This window comes from Cyprinodon tularosa, unplaced genomic scaffold (genome assembly GCF_016077235.1).
Source record: "Cyprinodon tularosa strain WSP-4 unplaced genomic scaffold, ASM1607723v1 ctg57, whole genome shotgun sequence".
Lineage (NCBI taxonomy): Eukaryota > Metazoa > Chordata > Actinopteri > Cyprinodontiformes > Cyprinodontidae > Cyprinodon > Cyprinodon tularosa.
In genome coordinates, this window is record NW_024039307.1 from 717386 (window position 1) to 744604 (window position 27219).

Genomic DNA, 27219 nt, shown 5'->3' on the forward strand with positions numbered 1-27219 from the left:
GTGCAATGAATACTGTATGTCCCAAAAGAATCAATGAGGTGTTTAAACACCACTTCCTCTTTAAAAAAGGGGAGGAGACCAAAATAAACTCTGGATTTTCTGAAGAAAACCTGCTCCCGACCAGGTTAGGTTCACAGAGTAAATTGCCATGGTATCTGACTCTGAGTATAAGTTACCTCTCTTTCAGAAACGGGCTTGACTTACTCTGCTTTCTCAGGTTTAACTTACCTCCCTTTCTGAAACAGAAAACCCAGAGTTTCCCTCATTTCAGCGTTAACAAACTCAGAGTTTTCACTTAACCTCCTTTCTGAAACAGGCCCCTGGTCAGAGTAAGAAGATAGAGAATCTTGCTTTCCACTTAACAGCATGCTAAAAGTGGAACAGGAGGGGTTAAACTCATTAAGGACATCACTCTCTCACACACGCACACACACTGATCCAAGGCTGCACAATAAAACGCCTTAGAAAAAAAAAATGCATAGAGACAAAGCATGTTTTAAAATACAGTAAAAATAAAATACAGACAGACCTGTTGGCTGTGTACATTGCGATGATTGTTGAGGACATTCAGTTTGAACTTTTTGCCAACAACTCTCACAAATATAAAAAAAACAAATATTTTTTTTCTAACATTTTGAAGAAGCCGATTGCTTCTGTAAATACCAACAATGTACAAACAATGGTCATAGTGACGAGGCTGAATCAACATGAGAAACCACAAAGCAGACATGCTTGGCTTTAAATCAGTGGAAAGCAAATTTAATAACTCCGCATGTTAGGAAATATGCCTGCTGTTACACAAACACTCATCAAAGTCCAGCTGCATCAATTAAAGATTTTAATTGTTTTTTTTTTTCTTTAAATGACAAAGAAATAAAAACACATTTACAAACTTATTTCTCACCCCGCAGTGAATCAGACAAATAATCTTTGTGCTAGATATTAAAATGTTTTTTTTTTTCTTTAAAACATATCCCGCTGATAATAGTGCAAGAGATAACAGTACGGTTAAAAACAGCACACGGTTTGATGTTTGGCGTTGTGGGTTGGATTCGATCGTTAAAAAGTTAGAGTTTGCGTGAATTTAGTGTGAACAAAGAGCCACTGTTTGCTGGTTAACGTTAAAGGGGCGGCTCCTGATTTGACGAAATCACAATTCTGTCATTACAGGACAGGATAAATTACACCCACAGCTTGTTTTAAGAAAACATGATTGGCACAAATTCATTCTTCCCACTTTTTCCAGCTATACCTACAATAAAAAAACAAAACAACAACAATAATATTAAAGTTTTACACATCAGCAATGAGTCAAAACAACCCAAAAGCAAAGGATGTTTCCACCTGTGTTTCCTGTTTGATTCCATTATGTCTGGTAGTGTCTGATTAATCCCTCATCATGATAAAACACTGAGTAATAAAATAAAAGCAGCAGCAGAATAACAAACGGGGGTCATTATAACTGATCCAGGAGACTCATTACCCCTCAGCATCAACTAAACATGAAAGACTGATACTGATCTGTTAGCCTGTCGATACCTTGTTAAGAATCCTACAGATCGAGCAGATGAAGGTCAGGGGTCGCCAATAAAAAAGGCCATAACCTGATATAAAGAGATAATAAATTAAAATGAATTCCCGCCAACAGAAGCACCGAGTCTACAAACGTTGATGAGGTTACATGTAGCCATGCAGTCATTTTAAAATATTTATTCCTGGAAAAGTTGAATGTTTACACGCCAACTTCACCTCATGAGTGGTCCGATGAGATGATAAAGTAGTAAATAGTAACACTGAACCCCACCGGGGATCCTGAGACACAGCTGAACCTGCTGCTCATTCAAAAAGGTTTTAAAGAATGAGGCCCCCTCTAAAACAAAGCAACACCCAACAGCTAAAACCCCAAACTACCTGCAGCCTGTAAAGGAAAGCTCATTTAAAAAGCAGAAATAATTTCAACAACTCTCAGACTGGATTAATTATCCTGCCTGCATCTTGACTGGACACTTGCTTTCTCTCCCCTGAGCCAGCTGTTGACGCTTCACTGACATCTCGACATGAACTGAACGTTACTTGTATTCCTCACAACATAAATGAAATAATAATAATAATAGTACAACCCAAAATAGTTATCCAATGTGTGTTTTCACAGAGGGCCCTATTGCCAAGGCTGCAGCCCACAGTGACCCTCCTGAACGCATCTCAGGTGACGTCGTGCCATCTCTACATGAGGAAGGGGCAGGATGATAGGGGACGGGTGGAGAGCCCGGCGGCGTGTAGTGCGTCTCCTCCTCCTTCGCCCCTTTTCTCCTGAGCTCATCAGTGTTGTGTTTGTGGAGTTGAATGTTGTTGGGATGGTGGAGGGTTTTAATGTGGAGGGGGGTGGGGCAGAGGCCTGGGTCACTGTCGCCTGTCCTCTGTCTCTGACCGTGTGAATGACATCACCACATCCTCTGGACCTAGGATAGGAAGGAAGTGGAGAAATAAATGAGAAATATTCAGCCATGCATCTAAAACCATAAAAAAAAAACAAAAAAACAAAAACAAAAACGAAATTAGGGCATTCTCAGAAGGGAGCAACGCAGAATAATAATAATAAAAAAAAGCCCTAAAATGTCTCCCTAACTAATTACTGGCGAGCTTGTTCATGTAGTCCTTTATTTTGGTGAGGATAAAGCTGAGGAGGCAAATTAACAAGCTAACAGAGACGGTGTTCACTCATATCCTTATGAAAAGGAGTTCAAGCGTCTGGTTTCTTTCAGGCCTCAAACACCTGGTCTAGTTGAACATGCAGTCCACAGCAAATCAAGAGTAAACACCCTGCTATGATGATCCATTGGATGCAGGTAAACTCATCCCCCCTGCCTGCAGAAGCACACTGACAGCAGCATCCTGGCTCTGTCCTGATAACACCAAGATATGAAACTTCACTGCTATTCCAGCTGAGTTAGCCAAAGGTGTTAGCCAGTCTAGTGCTAAACTCTACAGTTTCAGTACTTATTAACTCTACAGTTTCAGTACTTATTACCACTGAGCATCATTTAGGGAGCCGGCTCTCTCTTAAGTCACGATTATGCAACACTAGATTAGAATGTCAGCCTCCTTTGTGTTTACTTATGACTTATGTGTTCTGTCAAATAGTCAATAACACCTGCCTGCCGGCTGTTATTTAGGAAAGAGGGATTCATTAGTAGATTGTCAAATAATTAATCAATTTATATGGAGTAAAGAACAACCTGCCAAAAATGCTTTCCTCTCTAGAATATTTTTCAGTCCCATTAAAAACAACCCATTAGATTCAATTCACATGGTGCAGCTGTTGCTTCTTATCAGAATCCAGTGACAGACGATATAAACACCTCGGTCTCTAGACATTGTGAGGGAGAAATGAGAGGTTTTAAAAAATCGTTTTTTAAAGGCAGAAGAAAATTGGTATTTTTTTTATTTTTTTTTAATGGAGCGTCACCCTTGAAATCCTGCTTGAAAAATCTTAAGAACTACGGCCTTACAAATATGGAGATATTCCATTTAGTCCATATTGCATGACCTTAAATAGGAAGGAAAGCCATTTTTTTTCATAGCATTCATACAAAATCCAGTCCTGTGACAAACCGGTCAGTTTGCATTTCCTCCAAAGAACATGTGTTTCACTTTTGCTGTCTGACTTGCGATCTTTCAGTCAAATTGCTGGTGTCTGAGCTAAATAGAGCCCTGTTCCGTCTTGGGCCGTCAATCCGAGACGCAGTTGCAGAGAATCAGCAGTAGTCTGAGCAGCCCTGTTCACCAAAACAGGTTTTAATTTCTTATCATTTAACCCAGTTTTCCGTCAGATCATATCAGTCCTTTTCTGTTGACCTGAAGCACTAAATGAAGAGGAAATGATGCCTGACTGTGATAATCTACTGTCAGCACCTTCCTACACTGTTGAAAAAACCCCCACCTTACAGTCTTAAACAGATTTAACACTAAGATCAACACTTTTACAAAATGGCTGGGAAGCATTTCTGACAGCACATCCTCATTGATTGCCTAAAAAACACTTTCACAGCAGCTTCCAAGTGTGCTTGTTAGATTTAATTATGTGAGATATGAAAGTAGGCCAGAGACGGGGACATGTTTGGTACAAAGAGAAGACAATCTTCATTAGAGAAAAACAGCCTGCAAACTATTTTTGTCTGTTTCACTTGACTCTGAGGCACACGGTAAGTTTTAAAATAAAACATTACATCTATTGGTAAAGAATGACTATTTTCAAATGGGAACGATGTTGATTTAGGAACATAAAAAAAAAAAATATATATATATACAATTACATCTGTTCCAAGACAGAACAGAGATGTAAAAACCTAAAAAGGAGTTGATTTTGCACCTGCACACATCCGTCATCTTCACTGCTGCACAACTAAAAACAGCCGCCTCTAACGTCACGCTGCAGCACAGCAAACAATATGAGGACCTGTTTCAGGGTTCAGCTTTCCAAACTCCCAAGGAAGGAAGGTTGCAAGGATGGAAAAGGAAGGAGAAAAGAAGATGGGTCAGAAAGAAAGGAATGGACAGAAGGAAGAAGAGAAGAATGGAGAGAAGAGGCAAACATGTACGGCGCAGGTGAGAAAAAGAACCTAAGAAGGAAACAACTGGGAAAGAAAGATAGACATAATGAAAAAAAGGACAGAATGGAGGTAGGGAGGATTGAAGGAAGACGAGAGGAAAGTAAAGGCATGAGAGAGTGTACAAGGATGGACAGATGGTAGAACATCAAAGAGAAAGAAAGGACATTTAAATAGATAGAAAGACAATAAAGTATATATAAATGATATCAAAATATCATTCCAGGACATTTTCTTTTATTGTCCAAACATTCTCAGACCGAAAAACACAAAGCAAGTTCCAGACCTTTCCAGGCTGTGTAGGAACTCTGCTTTTTTACCCGGAACATTAACCCACCATCTAAACTGTGTGGTGAAAGACTTCTCCTCTCTGTAACGGACACTCACAGCAACTTGAGCCAGAAACCTACAGATATTCTCTGAAAATACCTCCAGAGGCTGAGCTAATTCTGAACACAGAGCCTCAGCGTCATGTTCGGACCTCGCCCCGATACAAACACACATAGCAACCGGCTCTAGCCGGCAAGATGGGAGACGTCAGGTCCCTCAACGCTGTTGCCTAGCAGCAGATAAAAATCAGGCTGTGTACGAGCGGGCGGCTTTTGGTGTTGCTTTGAAGAAGCTCTGCTTCCAGCCGTTCTCTCGCCCTCCCATCTGCTTTAGGATGAAGCCCCTCCTCACCTCGCCCTCCCAGTGAGGGAGAGCCCTCTGAGAGTGGATTTGCTCAAAAACAATTAAAAAACAGCAGCAATCAATTCTAAAATATATCTTTTACAAATCACTATATAGATATAAAACATGAATAATCACAGAAATAGACAATGATCATGAAGCAGAACATTATAACTTTGAGTTACATCTAAAATTAAAACACATCTAAAGATAAGTGATCTTGCTAGATAATTAAGATATCAAAATATATTTAGAATCAAAAAGTAGGAAATTTTTGCTGATATCCCATCTTTAGGGTATCAACATCAGGAACAACCAGAACATCCAGTCCTCCTTTACACTTCTGAGGCAGCATGAATCAATATGTGGTTTGCTTGAAATTAACAAAGCAACATAAAAGCTTCAGCTAAACCTCAGAGGAGAAGAAATCTTTTACTAAGCTCAGAGGCAGCCTGTTTGAAGTGAAAGATGCCAAGCACCTCCTGGCTGCCTTTCCAGACAGAAAAAGGCTGAGAAGCATCCAGATGATGACTCTGCTGTTGCAGTGATGCAGAACCAACAGCCTTTAAGGTCACAATCTGAGCAGGGTCAGCCGAGGGGATAAAGGTGCTGAGAATAGCAGGTTGGGAAAACTACTGGGGGGGTCGTGCGGGTCTACATAAACACGATTATGGCTTTTAAGTGTCCAAAGACTGGGAAATATTAGACACAGAAATCCTAAATAGATAATCATGACAGAAAAGATTGAACACTCCAATGGGACTTTTTATTAAATCAGCAGTACACAGACTGTTAAGGTTCAGATAAAAACATCAAAAATCCAAATGGACACGTAATGTTTCCCAGGTACAAGGATTCCATACATAAAATAGAATAAACCAATGAATGCAACAATGAAGAGAGAGAGAAGTGGAAATTGACCCTTAAATGATAATTTTTTTAAGGAGAAAAGCTGTTTAAACAAATCAAGCTCTATGTTAAACAGCAAGAGGGACCTAATCCTAGCGACTGGTTGTGTTAGCCTTGAACACAACAGCCATGGTTTCTGATAGCTGAATATTAGCTTTTTAAATGAGCCACATAGAAGGGCTTCCAAGCATGTTTCTGACCACCCACTCACAATCAGATTAAAGTTTAAACTTTGACTAGGCATGTTTAATTAATTTGTTTGTTTTTTTTGTAAATCAACCAGATTTGGACTCCTTGATTTATTTAACAGCATGAGTGAACTAAAGTCTATAACTGGATGTCAGTCCATTCTTCTTCAAGGTAACCGTGAATGACAGCAGAAGATAGGAACTGATCAATTACAGCAACTGATGCCAGCATAGAAACACCAAGCTGCCCAGACCATCATACTGCAACCAGGTTTGACCTTTTTTATTATTATTTTTTTTTCTTTCAGAAATGCTGTGTTAGTGTTAGTCAGAATCATAGAGTTGTACATGTTCTAAAAGGTTTAAGGATAGTCCTGGCCGTCTCAAGAATGTCTTCCAAGATGTTTTGATATTCAAATGTGGGCCAGGATTTAATGTTTTGGTGAGTAGAAGTCCCTCATAGAGGCAATTTTTGATCAGTTTGTTTCTTAAAACTCAGCCATAACCTCTGACCTTAACTGAGGCATATGGGGTTTATGTGTTGCTATGGGAACTCCTGGATGGGTGGATGTACTCCTGGAGTAATTCTGAAGGACATCATGTTTTTCCCAATGCTCTATATTCAAAAGTGTTTCAAAAATTATTAGTTTTTTCTTTTTGTTTCATCTTAAAAATATGTTTAATAATTTTAAGAAAACATTTTCTTGTTTATTTAGTTAATATTGTGAAAAATGGTTGTTTCTCAATAAATCCTTATTCAGTCAATAAGATCAATTTAATTTATTATTGGATCATTTGTATTAAAAAAAAAACATTCTTAAAATTACAGCCTGGGCTTAAGGCATGAACATAATAAGACATTTTGGGTTTCATGCTCTAATCTACAAATATATAGCACAACAGCCCCACATCCATTTAGGAAACTCCTTCAGGTTTCCAGAATGAGCTTTGCTCTGCAAAAAATCCTCCTTTCCTCTCATTCGTCGAAGCCCTCCAGCATTCTTAAGAGAGAAGTTATTTGCCTTGTTGTGTTAAAATTACAGACTGTACAAATGTTGTCTCTGTGTACAAACAAGCTGCAAAAGCCACAAAACTATAATTAAAACAGTTAATTAAAAACAACAGCAGCCAGATTACAATGAAAGCAGTCACTACTGTGAAAGCAGGATTTCTTTCTCCTTGTGTCTTAATCCATTAAAAAGAAAGAAACAACAGAAAACAGCACAGCCTTATTAGTCAATAATAAACTAATTCACACTAAAACAAGTATCCATTAATGATTTCTCGACATAGTACCAGCGTTCATACAAAGAATAGTAGGTCCTCCATGACCGAAACATTAGGAATTCAGAGCAGAACAGCTGAAAGAGGAAAATCTGATAAGTTCCTCCTTGGCATAATTAAAATTGCTTAACACATTTTTTTGCTTTTGCTTCTATGCTAATGAGCCAATTAAAGTAATCTGAAATGCTAATTCAGTGACCCACAGACAGAAAGATTGCTGACATTTAATCAGCGTCTGAGGGAATGACTGATCAGAATGGCCGACACATTCATTTCTGCATAGATTAAGAAAATAAAGCAGTTTTCTCGTCAAGATTCTCTCAGCTTACGGAAAGAACCAAGCTGCACGTTTTAAAACATCAATATCAGCTCATCCCTGAGAGCCCTACACTATGCTGGTAAGAGGGCATCCTGCCTAAACATGTTCAGATCTTTACTTCCAATTAACTCACTGCTGTGTAGAGCAGCAACTAACTAACATGAACAGTAAAAATATGGCACAACTGAAATTACACCTTAAATTAATTATTTTATTTATTGGAACTCAAAAATCTTGAAACTGTAGAAATAAAGTACTAGATTAACATTAATAGCTAATAAACCAAATTATTAGCTGTCTGTTAATATAAGTTTTTCAGAGTTAAAGGAATAGTACACCCAAAACATGATTAGCCTTCATTTTCTACTCACCCCCATGCTGAACAACACCCTGGAGTACTTTTTTGATATCTCAAATGCATCTGGAGATCTGGGAGGCTTCTTGCTGTCTGCTGACATTCAAATAATGGAGGTCTATTGAGCCCGAGACAGAAAGGTCCATAAAAGTCCACAAAAAACGTGTCAATATTCCTCCATACTGCTCGTCCAATGTATTCCAAGTGTCCTGAGTGGGTAGCATCCAGAATTTACTCGAAACGAAGTCATTTAGAGTGTTTTTAGAGCCTAAACAGTAGTGTATAGGATTTCCTGAAAGCGCGCACGTGCGCGATCACGACGCTACGGAAGCCGGCAGACCAAACCAGCGCATTCAGCTCGGCAAGGAACTCATGCTCTTACTCAACACTGAAGTCCTCAGACATTTTTCTTTCGTTGTTTCTTTCTTTGCACAGGTAAACAGCACATTTCTTCTTCTACGCTTGCATTATTGGCAGAGCAGACGCTGAATGCGCACTTTCATCTGGTTTGGTCTGCCGGCTTCCGTAGCGTCATGAACACGCCGGCGCGCGCTTTCAGGAAATCCTATACACTACTGTTTATGCTCTAAAAACATTCTAAATGACTTAGTTTCAAGTAAATTCTGGATGCTACCCACTCAGGACACTTGGAATACATTGGACGAGCAGTATGGAGGAATATTGACACGTTTTTTGTGGACTTTTATGGACCTTTCTGTCTCGGGCACCACAGACCTCCATTATTTGAATGTCAGCAGACAGCAAGAAGCCTCCCAGATCTCCAGATGCATTTGAGATATCAAAAAAGTACTCCAGGGTGTTGTTCAGCATGGGGGTGAGTAGAAAATGAAGGCTAATCATGTTTTGGGTGTACTATTCCTTTAAGCATCATTATTTTTTAGATTCATTTTATTTTAATGTGCTTAAGCAAACAGCTAGGAAACAAATGGTCATGTTGCACAATAACATAGATCTGAAAGAGTAAATGCAGTTAAACGAACTATGATTTTTGTCTTAATGTCTCCAGAGACATTTAAATTTCTTCTTACAGACAGTTATATTGAAATTCCTAAAAGAATTCCTGACATTGTATTTTTTCCTGCGTTATCATCAGTAGCGTTTCACATTCATGCAACACATTGTGGTTTCCTAACAGGTAAACCATCCAACCTTCTGATTATCACCTCACTGGAAGCTCTCTCCTCCAAAATCTTAGTCTTTGAGAACATGAAAAGCCAATGTAAAACATACAATTAATCACTGCAGCCAGGGATGGGAGGTATTTCTAATAAAAGTATATGAAATGCGTATTTTAAACATAAACTAGAAAAAGCTGTTTCGGAGAAACATCAAAGTGGGAATGCTTTTGCTGAATGAAAAAAGCTGAAATTACCTGAAGAACATATGAAAATGTGATAGGAAGTCATCAGAAACTTCAAACTGCAGAAAACAATTGAATCATCTGAAGATTTTGTAGGGTAGAATCATTTGGCAGTAAAATGGCAGAAACAAACTCATCTTAAAAGCTGCACAGCCAAACCATACATGATATCAAAAAATGTCTTGAATGTGGGCACTAGAAGGGTCTTAATATAATGTCTCCCAAGTTTCTAGAAAAATGTATAAAGAAATTTTGAAGGGGGGTTTACCTACTTTCCAGAAACATGTCAGGCGTGTTATGAATTAGCAGCAAACAGAAAAGCTTAATTCCTGTCCAGAAACAGAGCAGAATGAAGCCAAAGTTCACAACATAGGCTGAAAAGTATGAAATTAGCTGAAGTAGAAAAGAAATTACAAAGAAAAACTTTAATCTTATCTGGTTGAAGAAAAAATTTGTAGCTTAAGGATGGGAAGTAAAATGTTGAGGACGAAGGTATTGAATAAGTATTAACATAATCATAACATAAAATCATATGTGGAAATGTCAAGACTTGGCAAAACAATTGGAAAATTATTTAAAATGTGTCGGTTGATCAGCATAAAGAAAACAGTGTCATCCTTAGAGGATTGAAAATCTACAAACCTATGTGCAAGACCTGACAATATAATTAAACTATAACTGAAGCTGTTAGGACAGAATGTTTCCAAAAAAATTGGTATTTTGATACCTTTGGAATTTTAATTATTGGAATAGCTTTAAATATCCTACTGTGCAATTTGAGTGAATTCATAACTTAAGTCAATAAAGGCTGCCACCTCACTATGAGCATAAATATAACATAATTTGTCATCTGGTCTTAATTATCTTTTAACTATTTGACCCTCCTGTTAATTTTGGGCTTATATAGCCACGTGTCCTGTTGTTTTACTATATACCTACCTTCTCAAACAAAATGATCTTAATTTCTTTACTTTCTGTTATTGTTTATAACATTACAGGGATCATAAGGGAAAGAAAGGTCCTGGAAACAAGCTTCTTGATTGCTCAGTGAAGTTTATAGCCTTTTTAAGTAATGTGTAGATTTGATCTGAACTCAGTGTTAGCTAATTAAAAAAAAATATGCCTGTGCTGCCATTTGAACAATAATTACAAATAGGGGAGTCAGATCTGACTGGGTCCATTTGCATAGGAGAAAACATCTCAGCCTCAATATTAAAACTGCAATTCAGTTTGTGTAAAGTAGCTATAACATACCTTCATCTAAAAAAAGAGCATTGTTTATCCCATCAGGATGAGCTGTGCAGAGTTCCGGTCTCTTGGTATAATAAAGTTCAAGTATAAATTATTAGTTTTGACCTTTAGTTTTTACCATTTATGTACAATACTGGAGAGCACCAGGTCCACCTCCCGCTAACAGCCTGATTAACTTCTGAATAACCCACTGATGCACTATCAGAAATAAAATAAACCCCCTGCTGCTGGACTGAAACAGAAAAACAACGACAGAGCAGCTGCTGCATGGGACAACATAAAAAAATAATTAAAAACACCTTGGCATATTAAAACTAGAACACAATGGTCATTTAATGCTTGAAGTTTCTTTTTATGTCTCAAATCATCCATATAGTGCTGAATGCATTTTATTGTACAAAAAAAAAAAAAGTCCTTCCATCTGACACTATATATCACCAAACTACGACGGAGTATTAGGGCCACACATGAAGAGAAAAATATTTTTGCCATGACGAGATTAAACTCGACATGTCGACTTTAAAGTCGCCCTGTCGACTTTAAACTCGCCATTTCGAGAATAAAGTTGAAATGACTGACATGTTCTCAAATTCAGAACTGCGAGCCTAGGTAAGCATAGGGAAAGATGTTACGTTATTATTGGTAGGCCACCGCTTCCTGTGATGATTATATAGTTGCAGCACGTCAAAGACTACCTTCACTCTTAAAACGCAGACTGCGGACTGCAGCTGTGGAGCGCGGTTGCTCTTTTCTCCAAACTTTGGAATGTCGAGATTAAAGTCGCCACGATATATCAACTTTATTCTCGAAATGGCGAGTTTAAAGTCGACAGGGCGAGTTTAAAGTCGACACGTCGAGATTCAACTCAACATGACATTTCAACTTTATTCTCGAAATGTTGAGTTTAATGTCGACGTGTCGACTTTAAAGTCGACATTTCGAGTTTAATCTCGTCATAGCAAAAATATTTTTTCTCTTCATGTGTGGCCCTAATACTCCGTCGTACCAAACCATGTCCTTTGTTCAGCCTTGAATATTTAAAAACAGATTACCCCTTCGACGTGTTCGTAATAGCTAATCACAATACCGCGGACAAGCTCTAGACGATGAATAACTCATGGGCACACAGAGGACGTTCAACATGCGACTTCCACCACTTACAGCACTAAATTGCCGGTGCTGTATTGACAAAGCAGAGACACAGACTTCTGCACCAGAACATCTGTGAACTTATCTCTGATTAGCTTTTTATACATGACATAAAACATCCTAAATGATGCCATTCTACATGTTCTGTTGGTTATTAAACAAATGTGAGGCTATAATGAAACCTGCCTTATAGAAGAGAAAAATAAAAGATCATCTCCACATTTCACCGGCACTGATTGTTTCATTACAGAGAAAGGACGCAGACAAGGACACCCATCTAAAACCTCAAGGTGATTTTCTGTCTCTAATGCGGTCTGAAGGGTGGTGAAGATCATAAAGATAAAAGCAGGACGTGAGCCACTGCAGATTTACCCAGCCGGACTCTGTTTAATACATGTTTATTGTAATGGAAGCCTAGCTGGACAAAAAGATGTACAATCTTCTGCTGGTTGCTTTGACAACTGCAGCATCTCTGCACATTTATTAGTGCTTTAAAGCAGCGCCATCTTGTGGGCTTCCCTAAAGTGATCAGTAGATGGAAGAAAAAGCTCAACAGCGCACTCTAGTGAACTCATCTGTTCATTAACTGAAGATTGGGGCTGATTTGGTTTCCATAGTAAATATATTTTCTGTTGAGAGAAGGACGGAAATGACAGTGAGCAGCGTTTCACTCTTACATAAGGGGGAGTCGCTTGTTTCCACAGATACAGGCTGTTTGCTGGGTGTGTAATCTTAAAGACCTGTTGGGTGGTTAAGTCATTCCAAGACACAGTCAGGGAAGTATGCTGAGCTGTGCAGTCTGAGAATAAGGTATGAAGGGACTTTTTTTTGTTTTTAGATCAGCCAGAGCTGCAGCTCTGCAGCAAGCAAGAGGGGTCTCTACATGCTTTTATTACACATTGGAAAAGATAAAATATGCATTTAGGAAGAATAAAGATGAGCAGAAATGTGATAAAATGTTAAGAAGTGTGTGCTCTGGTCTTACCCTGGTCGATATTGTGTTGTGGTAACTGGCTCATCTGACTGTGGACCACGCCTGCGTAATTTCGGAGAAAAGCTTCCTCACTTGGAGTAAGCTGAGAAAAAAAAAGAAAAACAATAGTTTTATAAGGCCTAAACCAAAACCAAACAGATGGAACTCTGATCCAAATGACTTGTTATGACTTGTCCCGTTATTGGGCTCAATGATCAATCTTTAAAGCCTGTGCTTCCATTTTTTCAGTTGGATGAATTCTCTTTGCCTCTGTGTCGTTTTCTGCCCCACTTCTTCCAACTATGTTCAATAGACTGAGACAGCTAAATTTTGTCTGTGGAGTCTCCTCTTTTTGTTGGTAACTTTGAGGCAAATTTAAGCTTCACTGTCCCTTCTGGAGAAAAAGTACTATCCAAGAAGCATGATGCTGCCACCACTGTTTGTGATCATAGCATGGTGTGTTTAGAGTAGGAAGTGTAGGGCTGTTTTTACATCACACAGTGGCTATGTTTACATGCACAAAATCTTTAATCTGACTGAAACCAGTATGGTTTTAAATAAGGTTTATAAAGGATTAAAATTATAATCTGATCATGAGATGCTTTTGTTAACAACACTTCATTAAGATTAGAAGCAGTCTGCCAAGAACAGAGATGTACTAATTTTCTAAAACTAACGCAGGTAAAGTGTTGGTTCTGAGGGCCCAGAATGGACCAATACTCTGAGAGCAGCTGAGGTGTTACTGCCCTTCATAATCAAGCTACAAGCTCAGCAGATCATGTTGCTGCTGATTTTTTTTTTTTTTTTTTTTTACAGAATTAGAGAACAGCAGGAAATGAACATCCAAACACGTTCTTCCTCGTCCTCCAAATATGCGGGGTCAAGTCAATTTGCCTCAATCCAAATTACATGATGGGAAAAAGTGCTTATACTCGGATTATGGATCAGAAGAAACCACCTCTAAATTGGTATACAATGTTCTAAGTGAGCTAAATCCCCTAACAGTATTCTGACCATCATAAATACATGACATATTTTCATTCCTAACAACCCTATTTTTCTAATTACTTTAGGTCCACATGTGTAATACGTCTGTCTAAAGAACCCTGACTTTATTTTAGTTTCTCTGATCTAAAATAGATCTAATTTTGTTCACGTTAAGGGAGAGATTTTCTGCTGGCGTCAATTCTTGGAATAAAAGAGTTGTAAGAAACAAAGCAATAAATGATATTGGCTTTGTAGTAAAGTTTTCAATGCTAAATGATTTTCATACAGTACCCTGGCATCATCCTAAGTCCCCTTAGAAAGGTAAAGACTACTATACCATAGGGATTAGATGATAGGGCAAAAAACGTTATGTAAATCTATAAACCTAAAGATCTACATGTTATATACAAAACAAGCTTGTCGGTCCAATCGCTTTACTTACATTAGAACCCATTTTTTTAAGCATGAGCAGGACCCGCACTTTCTGTTGGATATACATGTCTTCAGGAGACTTCCCCGGCGCCTCCTCGCGGTTCATCCCCTCTGCTCCTGTGGCTCTGGTGACACAAAAACCAGCAGCATAAGTATTTTAAAAAGGTGAAATGGTAGGTTGTGTGTTCTGTATATGATGCAGTTAAATTATAAACCAGCCAAAAAAAAAAAAAAAAAACTCAAAAGGGCACTCAGAAAACCTACAGAGCAAATAATAATCTGAAATGGTTAGAAGAAAGCACAGTGGTTTAAAACTTAAACTCATAATTCCTGGGACACTCTTTAATCAGTGGACCTGCTTCAGCGTGGCTGCAGTACAGGTTTGGTTTCTCACTGCTTCATTAATATTGTGTGGTAGTTTTCAAACCGATCTTTCTTCTGCCTCTGACCTATTTTCACTGCCAGCCTGCAGAGATGCAGAATATAGGCAATAAGAGTGAAAAATAAAATATAATCACACAGGAAGGGGGGTGATAAAGCAGGCGATAAAAGGAGCTGCCAAAGCTAATGATGGTGGTGATAAAATAAAGAAAGGTTATGCCATCATCACACATGTGCAAATAAAGGTTGGCTGCTGTCATATTCAACTCATAACATACCAACAACGCAAAGAGCACTGCTGGATTTCCGGTTTAAATTTGCTCATAGAGGAAAGGGAAAACACTGAAGTAAACACACACAAAAAAAAAAATAAGAGAGAACATCAGCATGCATATCCTACTGGTTTCATAAAAAAACCTGAGCAAATCACAGAGAATGATGATAGCTCTGGCAATTTCTTTTGGCCTCTTATCTGTACAAAGGGCCACTAACGCATGCCGACAGGCCGTTTGATGTAGGGTTATGTTTAATTGAGGAGCTGGCTAATCATCCCTCTTCTCCAGAACTCACAAGGGAGGGGGAAGAATGGGGGTCCCACTGGCCCCCGTTTGACTGTCACATTGATGCAGTGGATTCATCCAGATCAGAGCAGCTGGAGATCATGCTTCTAGTTACCGTATCTATAACTAAAGGTCACCTTCAGTGGGCATTTGTAGACACGATTTGAACGTACAACGGAGCAAAGTGACAAAGAATGACTCGCCTAAACCTGGGCAACACTCACGGTTTAATTGGAGAGCTTAAAAAGATGGAGAGCTCTACAGTGTCAGTTTAGCTGCTCAGCAGACCTTCAGGGGATAGGAGGGGGGTTGGGGGGCATAGATAGAGGGAGGATGCTGGTAGATGGGGTAGAGAAGGGGGGTGGTGACAGCAGTGTCTTTAGATGAGCCTCAGAGGTACTTTTGATCAGGTCTCAGAGGTTCAGACAAATTGGGGAGCTCGTGCTCCATGCAGAGATTTGTGCAATATGGAGGCTGAGTGGAACTCAGCAGCATCAATGGGTCCTCCTCAGATGCAATGATTATCAGACGCAGGATGAAAAGCAGAGGATGAGAGACGAGTGTAATTACTCTGCTTAAGTAGCTGCCTTGTGTTGAGGTCTTTACAGCACAGCACTTTAATTTTATCCTCTAAAAATATAAAAAAAAATGACTATTCATATTTTATTGGAGTGTTATTATAATGCCTTAAAAATATAGCATAATTAAATCCCCAATTAACTTAAGTATAATTATTCAATTATTAAGGTTTAATAGGATCACTTGTGTTAATAAACCTAACTGAAGTGTTTTCAGATTATACTTCATCCTTTTAGGATGATGAATATCTAGGAGTTTTTCTTTAAGAATTACAGATCTTAATTTTGGATAGATTCAGCACAGAGCAGAATCTCAAACAAAAAGTCTCCACAACAAGCATCAAATAATGTCTACATGTCAGCGGTTTGTTTTAGAGAGATGCTGAACAAAAGCCCTCCCTGTCCTACCATCACATAGTTTAACATATGGTGTTTGCTAAACTACAGGCACTTTAAATGCAATCATATTTTGGTAAAATCAGACCAATATCCTCCTAAAGCATGGTGAATTTGTGTCTATAATAAAAATTGCCTGCTACTGGGTCAGGTAGGTAAATGAGTTTGAACCCCACTTCCACAGACTGCCACTCTTGCTCTCTGAGCAAAGATCCTTAACCCACACTGCTCCGCAGGCACCCCACGATAGCACCCACTGCTCCGCAGGGGATGGGTTAAATGCAGAGGTAAATTTCCAATTAAGTTAAATTATTAATATTATTACGTATATATAGATGTGCTGGAGAGAGATTCATATAATGCTACGTTCACAGTTAACACGATTTTAGCAGCAAAAAGCTTCTCCTGCTTCATTTTTGATGCTTGTCCACATTAAGGTCAAACACGCCTCAAGAGCAGCTTTGATGCTCCTGAAGCGTGTCGAACAAAGTGTGTACAGATGCATCTGATGCTTGTGCTAGTCCTCTGATCAATGGCAGAGAGTGGCTTTGCTATGATTGCTGTGGTAAGTTGGTAAAAATTTGTATTTTTATGTGACAAAGTCCACCTCAAAATATGCCTGTGCAGACAGCTCATCAAGATTACGATCCTGCTTCAAAATATTGCATATATAGAGCTGCCAATCTTAATGACTTTAAGCATAACTTCATCCATTGTTTATTTTATTTCATTTGGAATCTGTGAAACCCACTAACTGAATGATGGAGTATGAAAAGTGATCGTTGCTCTTCCCAAAAAAAAAAAGAAAAAAATAACATCACTACTTTCATGTCAGGTAATAGGAACTGCGGTGCAATGATGTTGAGGCTATAAATCCTGTCAGGATGTCTTCTTGCTGCACTGCTCTTTCCTCCAGCTCAGACACTCAGCCTGGTATAGCACCGCAGTCACTATCAGGGAAATTAGATAATAAAACTGTTTGATTTGACATAAGTAGCTGAAAGATCTGACACTGGGTATATTAATAGGTGTTTTAATTATGTCTTCAAACAAAAAGCTCCATGTGAAAGTGTAACACTGTGAAATTAAAATTCATAAGATTATATTTGAGGTCATAGGTTTAATATTTATAGACTGGTTGAAAATAACTATGTGATAATCAATTGAAATAAATTTTATTTTCACAGAGTTACACTTTCACATAGAGCTTTTTGTTTAAAGACATAATTTAAACACATATTAATATACCCAGTGTCAGATCTTTCAGCTACTTATGTCGAATGAACAACCATGGTGGACGATAATGCGGAGAGCAGTCTTGATTTTCAACCTTGTTTAAAAGATTGTGTTGTTAATACACTGGCTGATGTTGGGAAAGAAATAAAAGATTGCAAGATGTGCTCCAGCACTACCATCTATGTTTACTTCCATAAACAGAGAGCACACTCGCTTGTGACATCAATGCATCCTCTACTGCGCATGCGGGACACTTAAGCTGTATGAATGCAGTTCAGATCACATACAAGTCACATATATTTGGAAATGTGAACAACCGTGCAAAAGAATCGTATTTTACTTAAAAAAAAAAAATGAGAATGGAGCATCAAGGCCTGCAGTGTGAACATAGCCTAAGACTCTTAAGCAAGTAGCCTTCTTTTTTTGTGGCTAAAAGGGTTCATAAATCTATTTAGTTTTTTTTTTTATGTATTTGATTGAAGACAATTGAGCACAATTGGGTTAGAAGAAAAAAGCTGAAAAGCAATTGTATTATAAGTAAGCAGTAACAGGGATTAAAGCAAAAAAAATAAATAAATAAATAAAAAATCCTGAGCCTGAACTTTTTTGACACAGGCAAGAAACGGTGACACAAACCCCTTATTTTTAACTCTCATACACGGTCAGTTATTGACACTGGTAAATCAGCTTCTTCTTCTGTTTGGCTAATACTCTCCGTTTCTGAGCGTTCCTTTGCTACCATTGGCTGGCAAACGCAAGAGGGATTTCGATTGTCTTTTTAAAATTTATTTACCTCCAATTTATCTTCGAGTGATTTTTTTTTTTTTTACCCACGGGCAATCGCTATGAGCCTGAAATCCGACCTGGGGCCGGAATACCTTAATCCTTGCAGTAAGAGGCAAACTTGGTAGAAGAAAACATGCGCACTCTTTGAGGCTGTCGTTCTATTGGCTGCAAAGGTTGCTAGGCGACGATCCAACTCCAGTCTGAGAGAGAGCGTAAATAATCCCGGAACAGATCCCTAAACAGATCCAACGGGTTTGCGACTGCATCTCTAACTCAAGCAGACCGGTTTGCTGGTAAGGAGAAGGAAGTAAATGAGAGGAGAAAACATCTGTGCGTAGAAAGCATTAGATTTGAGAGCAGAAACAAAGATTAAATAGAGAAGAGAATATTGAGAGAAAGCAGAAGTCTTGAATGTAAGCATTACACATTTTGAGTAAAGGAAATTCTGCTCTCAAATTGAAAATGTGTGCACTTGGTTTTTGGCAGGAAAAAGATCCTCCATACAGTACCTTTTGCTAATAAGATTAATCAAAGCTGCAAGCATCAATGGCGCTCAGCGCTGCTTGGCCTATATAAACTTTCATGTATTAATAAACATATTGCTTTTATGACAAAAACACTACAAAGGTTTTGAAGCTCAAAAATCCATTTTTAGCATCATGTCCATCCAGCCGTCTGCTTTGAGTGCTGCAGGTTTTATTTTTACCCGACTCTTAGTGCCATCCTTTCACAGCAATTTCAGCTATAAATGATAAAAGAGCAACAAAACCAACGGGGAGAAAAATTACTCAAACGTCCTGCTAGCTGCTGAGAAGTCTCTTCACCAATTTGTCTGATGTTGGACATGTCTGTGTAACAAAGAATAAAAAGCCATCTCTTCCCTTGATGTGAGGAAAAGTAAGCCCCACTTCAAGGTTTATTATATACATTACATCCTTTCTGAGCTACTGAGGCACTCTGATGGAAATATGCAAATGAGCAGTGGATTGGCATCATTTGCTCATTTCTTCAAAGAAGCTACCTAGGGCTGCTTTTCACTGCAAACACTTCTTTAGATCTCGGATCACTGTCCACACCCGAGGAGAGATTTGATTTTATCACTGCAAAATAAAAAAGATAATAAAAATAAACCAACAAGGACAATGATTGCAGTAAAAACATGCCTATAAGTATATGATAAACAGTCTTTTACACCTATGATCTTAATTTGAGAGCTGCAAGCTGGGATGTATCCCAGCTTGAATAATTGCAGCTTTAAAGTCTCAGTCCAGATTTAGCCATGCTCTGCTAAAAATGAAAGCTGTGTAGCCTTCCAGGTGCTTTTAATAATATTTCATGTTTTACAATCCTTCAAGGACCCCAATCTGGATCCTTTCGAACTCCTTTGTGCTCTCGAGGTTAGCATCTAGAGGTGAGCTGGCTGTGCGTTAATCCCTCAAGGGACACTCAGCCAGTCTCGACTGAAACAGCGTATTATACCAGACATAATCAAAGGCTTTCTTTAGTGCTGATCCAGGAATAATCCCTAGGAGACAAGCCCCTCCCTGCTTCCTATGTACCAAAGACTGGGCTGTCCTCAGTGCTGAAATGCTGGACAGAGTCCTTATACCGATCAGATAAGGGATCAGGGGCGAAGAGTTGAATTATTGTTACTTTTGAGCAACTAAATTTCTTCATTTAGTATAATAAATTAAGTAATAGTATTATTGTAAAATTGACATCTAATTATGTCAACGTATTTTCGTTATGCAATCGGATATAATTGTTTAAATGTAGAAAATTTTAACTTACTTGTGTATTTATTGTAAGATTTGAATCACCAATAATGTAATTTACCATCTAAAATATAATACCAAAATATTTGTAGAACATTTATTCATTTTAATTAACATTTTGGCCCTCCATGTACAGTGGTGCTTGAAAGTTTATATAATCTTCCATCAAAGACAGAAAACAAATCAGCTGCCAGTAAAATAAATTGAAGCTGACAAAAGTCATAGTAATAGTAAATCAAAAATAAAAATTATAACACAATATAAATCACGAAATTGATTTTGAATAAATAAATATGCACGCATACATATGTATATATTAATAAGTAAAAGAAGCAAACAAGCGTTTATGGAGCATCTGGACTAAAGTTTTGTTAAACAACATTTTGAGGCAATTACTGAAATCAGGTGTTTTCTGTAATGTTCAGGAATTTTTCAGTAAGATCTCTAAACCTGTTGACCGGTATGTTGGTTCCTTGATCATGAGTAAAGTACTTTAATTTGTCTCAGTTTTCATTTATTTTAAACAAATCAGAATTCATTTTACTAAATTATCATTTAGTAAATAAGTATTTATTATTTATGTTTTCATTTTAATTTTATATGAATAATTAGTGATCATTTATAATTTTCTTTAATGGGAGGGTTGAATGTACAAGCACAACTCCATCTCAGGGATCAGTTATGATCCAGAGGGCTACATGATTGGGAGGCATCATGCATTAAGAGAAAATAGTCTAGCTTTCCTTCTAAACATCCTTGTAAGGCTTATAGTTAAGATTAAGATATCCTAACAAGATATGTGTAATTTTCTTTGAATTATCATCAATGATAAGAATTGCAATTTCTTATTTTATGAAAAACAAATTCTAATAAACTTTTTTTTTAACAGGTTGTATTTGTTCCTTTGAGTAACTAATAGGGCTGCAACAACGAATCGATAAAATCGATAAAAATCGACTTTTAAAAGCGTTGGCAACGAATTTAATCATCGATTAGTTGTGTCGCGCGATTAATGCGTCATCCGCCGCCGCCGTCATCCCGGGGAAGAAAAAAAAATATGGCGGAGCGAGTCAGCGCCGCAGTTGCAGTGTTGACAACTCAGCGACTTTTCAGACCCCTCCAGCGACTATTTTTTTAAAAAGCGACTAGCGACAAATCTGGCGACTTTTTACGGTGTCACTGGCGGCTTTTGGAGACTCTTACGTGAAAGCATGTATCGTTCCTACTCTTGTCCTCCAGCGGCAGCTGCTGCCGTGGGGCGCCTCCCCCATCCCAACGCCTTTCTCCCTTTCCCACAAGAATCCCTCTCAGCGGTGCAGTCCGAGCCGCAGGATTTTAGTGAGGAGTTTACCCTCAGCTTCCAGACTGCAAATGAAGCGCGCATGCCCCGGGATTGACGGCGCAAATTTTCCACAATAATTAAAATAGCCTGCGCTTTGTAAAGTGAAAAAAGTCGTAACATGCAACTTTTGTAAAAACAAATAAACATGGCACGGAAGCACCACTGTTATGATGCAGCACCTGAAAAGAAAACATGTTGGAGCCTTCAATGGCAGTGAAGAGAGCTGATCAGCAGGATGAGTAACCATGTTTGTTTCATTTTAAAGTGGGGAAACGTAAGTTAGTTTCTCAGGTAGCTCATCTGATGCTTTCCTTAGCTTGTTAGTAGGTTACAGACAGTGATAAGGTTGGCTACTTATTTTACTTTTAATTTCATTTGAATTAGCTTAAGCAGCGTTTATATTTTCTTTAAAAATAAATTAATTTGCAAATTATGAGGGCAAGGCTTTTAAAGTTTAAATCTTCTGGCAAAGATAAAGAAGATCCTGCAATTTATGGAAGTAAAGCAGAATATAATCCAGCAAGATCAGTAATATGTCAATTAAGTATATGCCACATTCCCATGTAAATATCTGTCTTTGGAGGATGTGTTTTTTAGCACCCCTAGTTCTCTCATTTTTATTCCAAATACAATTTATAATTTGAATCACAGGGCTATTTTTATCTCTATGGTTCAGTATTTTCTCAAGTAGCAACTTTAACTGCTATACTTTCCTGTCTTAAAAGGCAGAACTCTTCTAGTCTAAAAAAAACCTCATTTGTTGAAATGGGGGGGCCTATTGTTTGAACCCCTTAGGGGCTTTAAAAAACAAAAATGCCTGTCTCTTTTTGCGCTTTATGAAACAAAGTAGCCTATATTTTGTGGATGTACAGCTACATTTCTCATGTAAGTTTGCGTAGTTTTAAAACAAACATTTATTTTTCATATAGCACCAGTACAGTTAATGAGCAACCTGTACTTGTGTGCTTGTTTGTTCTGTCTAAAATGTTTATTTTGGAATAAAGAGGTTAATATAAAAAAAATATTTTGTGTCCGATTCATCGATTAATCGAAAAAATAATCGGCCGATTCATCGATTTTCAAAATAATCGTTAGTTGCAGCCCTAGTAACTAAAAGTTCTCTCGAGACGGTCAATTTATAACTTCATATATAAATACAGATCATTCAATCTAAATAATAATAACTGGCTGCCTTAACAGCTGCAAGGATTTTGACGGACCAAAAAAAAAAAAAAAAAAAAAGCAACATGATTTTTGGAAAATGATCCCGTTCTGTTTAGCAGCCAATGAGCTGCTGACCCACCACCTCCTAAAGTATTAATTGCCATTTCTAAAAAAAGGAAAAACCTGAACATTTTAGATTCCAGACAAGCCACAAAGTGCAACAAGGGTTTTCTTTTAGGGCACACATTATGCAATGTGATATGCCCCCACATTAACAAAGGGCGAAGAAGGACGGAGGCTGCCAGAGAGTCTGGCTTGCTGCATGATGCAGGTACGATGTCAACCTCCGGTTTACAAATCACCTTCCCGCAGCATGCATAAGAGAGAGCCTTGCAATATGACTCGAACAGACTGATGGCTTTAGCAGATAGGAAAAAGTGAGAGTGAAAAATAACTTGAATTCAATCATGAGCTGCTCCAACGTCCGGAGCAAATGTGTGAGAAACATTAGTAGGCCATAAGGCTGGTGGGGCTGCCAGCTGATGAGCCTGCCCTGGTTCTGCAGAGCAGCTGAACTCACGACCCCCCCACCAAAAAGAAACAACACACGCATCTCTAATGACATTTTGTCATACATTTGCCTCACCTTAGTGTATGGTTAAAATAATATGAGGTTTTAAGAGGAAAATAGGTCAGTACTACTCATACAACATCTATACAGTCTATAAAAAAAGTGTTTGCTTCTGAAAACTTCCTCATTACACATCAGAAGTATTTTTTGGTTACTAATGTTGTTTACTTGAGAAAGAAAACCACTGCCTTAAATGTTTCAAGAGGTGGAAATGCAGAATACATACAAAAAAAAAAAAGAACAGGTTTTCACATCATTACGTGAAACAAGCAGTTATCGCCTAAAGGCAGACTAAATGAGGCCTCCTGCCAAAAGCCTGGATTGATTTAATTTTACTATATTACCTCAACTTTCAGACAAGTTGTTAATACTGATATCTTTAATAATTGCTTTCTTTCTAGAGCAGATAAAATTTTGGCTCCCACAGATGACAACCAATCAATCACTAAACCTATTGATTGCAGCTCTTTAAATATGATGCAACCATGTCCATACATTCTGCCATTCCACCCGCACCCCAATGAAAGAGACAAGAGCTGTCAGAGGATCTAAGTGACAAGACTACAAGAGGGAATAGAGTACTAGACCATCAGCGAGAAGGTGACGACTGCTGGCGCAATAATGGGAAAATGTTAACAGACTCTTTGCAAGATCATAACTCACAGAATAAGGAAGACGACTAGAAGGGAGAGTAATCGGTCCACAGACGCATGTGAAGGAAGGAAAGAAGGAATGGATCTACTTTAAATTATGTTTGGTATTTTGGACCATGCTTCTGCAAATGCAGATATTTTCAACACTAGGCACCAGAACTGTTACATTTTTCATCACAAATCGAAACATATTTACAAACCACAACATATAATTCAAGAAATAATCACTCTGTGCAAATTATTACTTTATGGCAAAAATATTGCACGATAGCCATGATTCTTCTTTTTCAACAAAAACATATTAACAGTAATCTCCAGACCCAAACATTGAGCAGACATCTTTGGCATGTTAACTTATTACACATTAGTTACACAGGCAAAGCGTGAAGCAACATGACTGCATCTTTTAATTTAAACATTCATGCGAAGGTTCAGATAAAGTCCAAATAACACAGGTATTAAATCTAAAGGCTGGCATCTGAAACTCAGGCTTCCTCAAGGTCGAAGCAGTTTTTGTCCTCAAACACAACGAGCATGACAATCAAGACAACACAGGCAAGAAAAGCTTTGTTAAGGACCTGCTGGCTGTCTGCATCTCTGCTCATCTGGGGGTGTTACAACAATAGTGGCAGTATTTGGGACAATGATGATGAACTAGATTGTTAGAAAATACATTGATTAGTAGGTCATGTTTTGTAGTCATTGTGTGACTCAGACAATCCGGGAATACTAAACAAACTTACTTCATGGCAGGGTTTCTAGGTTGTGATTTGTCATTTTCAAAACCTCCACTAAAACGAGTCCAATGAGTCCACTAAAATGGGCTGACAACATTTCACACTATTTTAGCTAAACCCTCAGGTATTTTCAATAGCTGCAGGTAAGGCTAGAGCAACCAATTTCCAAAGTAAGAACTTACTATGAACTCATGACAATTTCTATTGAGGTCAGAATCAAGATGTAGATAAAAAGAAAAATTGATGGATAGATTCACAAAGTTCAGCTATATGGAAACCTGAGAAAAAAAACAATTGAAAAAAATAATTGGATAGGCGCTTAAAAAGATGCACAGATAAAATAAAATAGTTGAAAAGATGTCCAAATTTTCATAAGTCTCACTGAGCTGGGGGGAAAAAAAGGATCAATCCCCCCCCCCCATAATTCAGTTTCTATATCCATACTTATTCATACCTGAAAACAAAATTAAAATGGACAATTTCATATTTTTTCAAAGCTACATAGAAACCCTTTGGTTAAAAAAAAAGAACAAAACAAAAAAAGCATCTAATCTGGTGTATGATCATAGGGCAGCTATGCTCACTCCTTAGAGTCCCTCAAAAAGTAGAAGCTGCAGCCTTAAGCTGGTCCCTTGGGGCGGTGGCAGGAGGATTTTCAAAAGCCTCATCATCAAAGAGAGGCATACAATCCTGATTACAAACGGCTACTTATGTTTTACGTTGCTGGAACTATAATAATAACATAGGAGGCTGTAAGAGACAAAGAAACAATAACTGGAAATTAGGGGAAAAAAGGAAAAAGATTGATTAAAGTTATACAAAATATTCTAAAGAAATTTAAAGGACTCAAACCTGTCCATTAGGTGTGAATATGTCAAACGGGATATGATGAGAGCCTAGTGTTGTTCTCGACCAGGTCAATGCTGAATGGGTAACAAGGCTAAGACCAAAGACACCAGTAAGTGATTGCAAGATGAACCCATCTTCCCCCTCCTGGTATCTACTGCATGCAGGCAGCTGATCAACTCCCCTCAGGGAGTGTAAAGAAGTGGTCCTTATCTTCCTCCTAAAATCCAAACAGCTAAGAGAATGTGCAAACTAAGAGAGGCTTAACATGCTGTGGTAGATGACAAGGTGTGCCAGTTGCCAGGGGGGTTCTGGGGGGAGGTGGGGGTTTTGCCCATGAGCAAGGCCTGACACCTGCTGGCTGCAGCTCTCATCAATGTCCTGCTGCCAACAGGGAGCCAGCTTTGCCACCAAGAGGGCTGTCAGATACTGGGCGTGGGGGGCAGCAGACACTGTAAAAGGCAGGGTGGCACAATGGATATATGGCTGGATTATAAATAGAAAGTAGGAAGAGGTATTTCTAGAGCTAACTTAAGAATAAACAAAAAATACATCAAGATATTTAGACAATATTCTGACAATATTGTAGATTTCCAGCCATGCAATATAAAAACATACATGCATTAGTTATAATGTTAAGTTGAAATTATGAGTAATTTAATTAAATTTGACTTTGTCTTGTTCTTTGCTGGTATGTTCTTTGCTGTATGAAACATGAATTGTCGGTAATAATCAGAAATGGGTTAACGGTTCTTGTCATGTAGCGAGACGCAGTTTAAACTGTAGCATCTTTAGCAAAGCAGCCAAGCCATTCCTGTTTCCTCCCAACGGTTTTTAGAGTTACATCCTTCGTTTTGGCATATATATGCAGTAACCCGAACCAGCTGTAAGTGCTCTAAGGTTTAATACGAAGTGACATTTGATTTCGGAGGGAACGAGAGCCGAGCTGCGGAGCTAACCAGCAGAGCTAGCTCGCCTAGCATGCCTCAGACAAAAGCCTGAATGAGGCTAAGTTCTATCGGCTGTAAACTGCACCCAGGTACCGCAGTTCAGCCGGAAAAATAAACTCTCTGACATTCGACGACCCGTCAAGAAAACGGCGTATGTGTGCTTACCCCTCCTGGTCCAGCTTTAATTTCGAGTGTAATCTGTTTGAATGGGCTGTTATATTATGAGCAGGGCGTCCCTTTCCGGGGTCACATCCCTCCAGTCGGCAGAGCTACGGAGGACTGAATCAACCAGCAGTTGGACCTGCGCTAACGCTGGATTCCGCTTGGGGCGCTACCAACCACACTTCAGAACCTACCGCTCTGGTATGGAAGCAAATCGTTACCATATTGCTGGAAATGCTTTTTCATTTCCAAATTTTACATTTCAAATTAAATTATGGTATGTATTTGCTGGGGTACATTTTGAAAAAAAAATCTAAAAGGTCTTTTTCTTTTTCATTTTAAGTAAGTAAAAGGATGAGCAGTCTTGAAGAAGAAAATTAAAATGCAAATAGGATAATTGATTACTAATCATATTTATGAGTCAAGTAATGCAGCCACATTCTTAAAATGAAAAAGTATTTCTGGAAATGCCTTTTGCTTTTCAAATTTTACATTTCAAATTGAATTTTGGTATA

The 27219-nt window shown here is 38.3% G+C and overlaps 1 protein-coding gene across 1 annotated transcript; it reads right to left on the reverse strand.

Annotated features, from left to right (window-relative positions):
* Positions 1–804: 804 nt before the first annotated feature.
* On the reverse strand, positions 805–26866 carry ctnnbip1 (catenin, beta interacting protein 1). Its single transcript, XM_038305975.1, has 4 exons — positions 26708–26866; positions 14518–14632; positions 13101–13191; positions 805–2459 (listed from the first exon to the last, which is right to left on the reverse strand). The coding sequence occupies exons 2-4, from the start codon at positions 14611–14613 to the stop codon at positions 2401–2403; spliced, it is 246 nt and encodes an 81-aa protein (XP_038161903.1). The 5' UTR covers positions 14614–14632; positions 26708–26866; the 3' UTR covers positions 805–2400.
* Positions 26867–27219: the final 353 nt, after the last annotated feature.

Excerpts from the sequence above, each read along its gene's own strand:
- ctnnbip1 (XM_038305975.1), bottom strand. The coding sequence starts at position 14,613 with ATGAACCGCGAGGAGGCGCCGGGGAAGTCTCCTGAAGACATGTATATC. Across the intron at positions 13,192-14,517 it reads TTAAAAAAATGGGTTCTAAT|CTTACTCCAAGTGAGGAAGC; the intron begins GTAAGTAAAGCG and ends TTTTTTTCTCAG. Across the intron at positions 2,460-13,100 it reads ACAACACAATATCGACCAGG|GTCCAGAGGATGTGGTGATG; the intron begins GTAAGACCAGAG and ends TTCCTATCCTAG.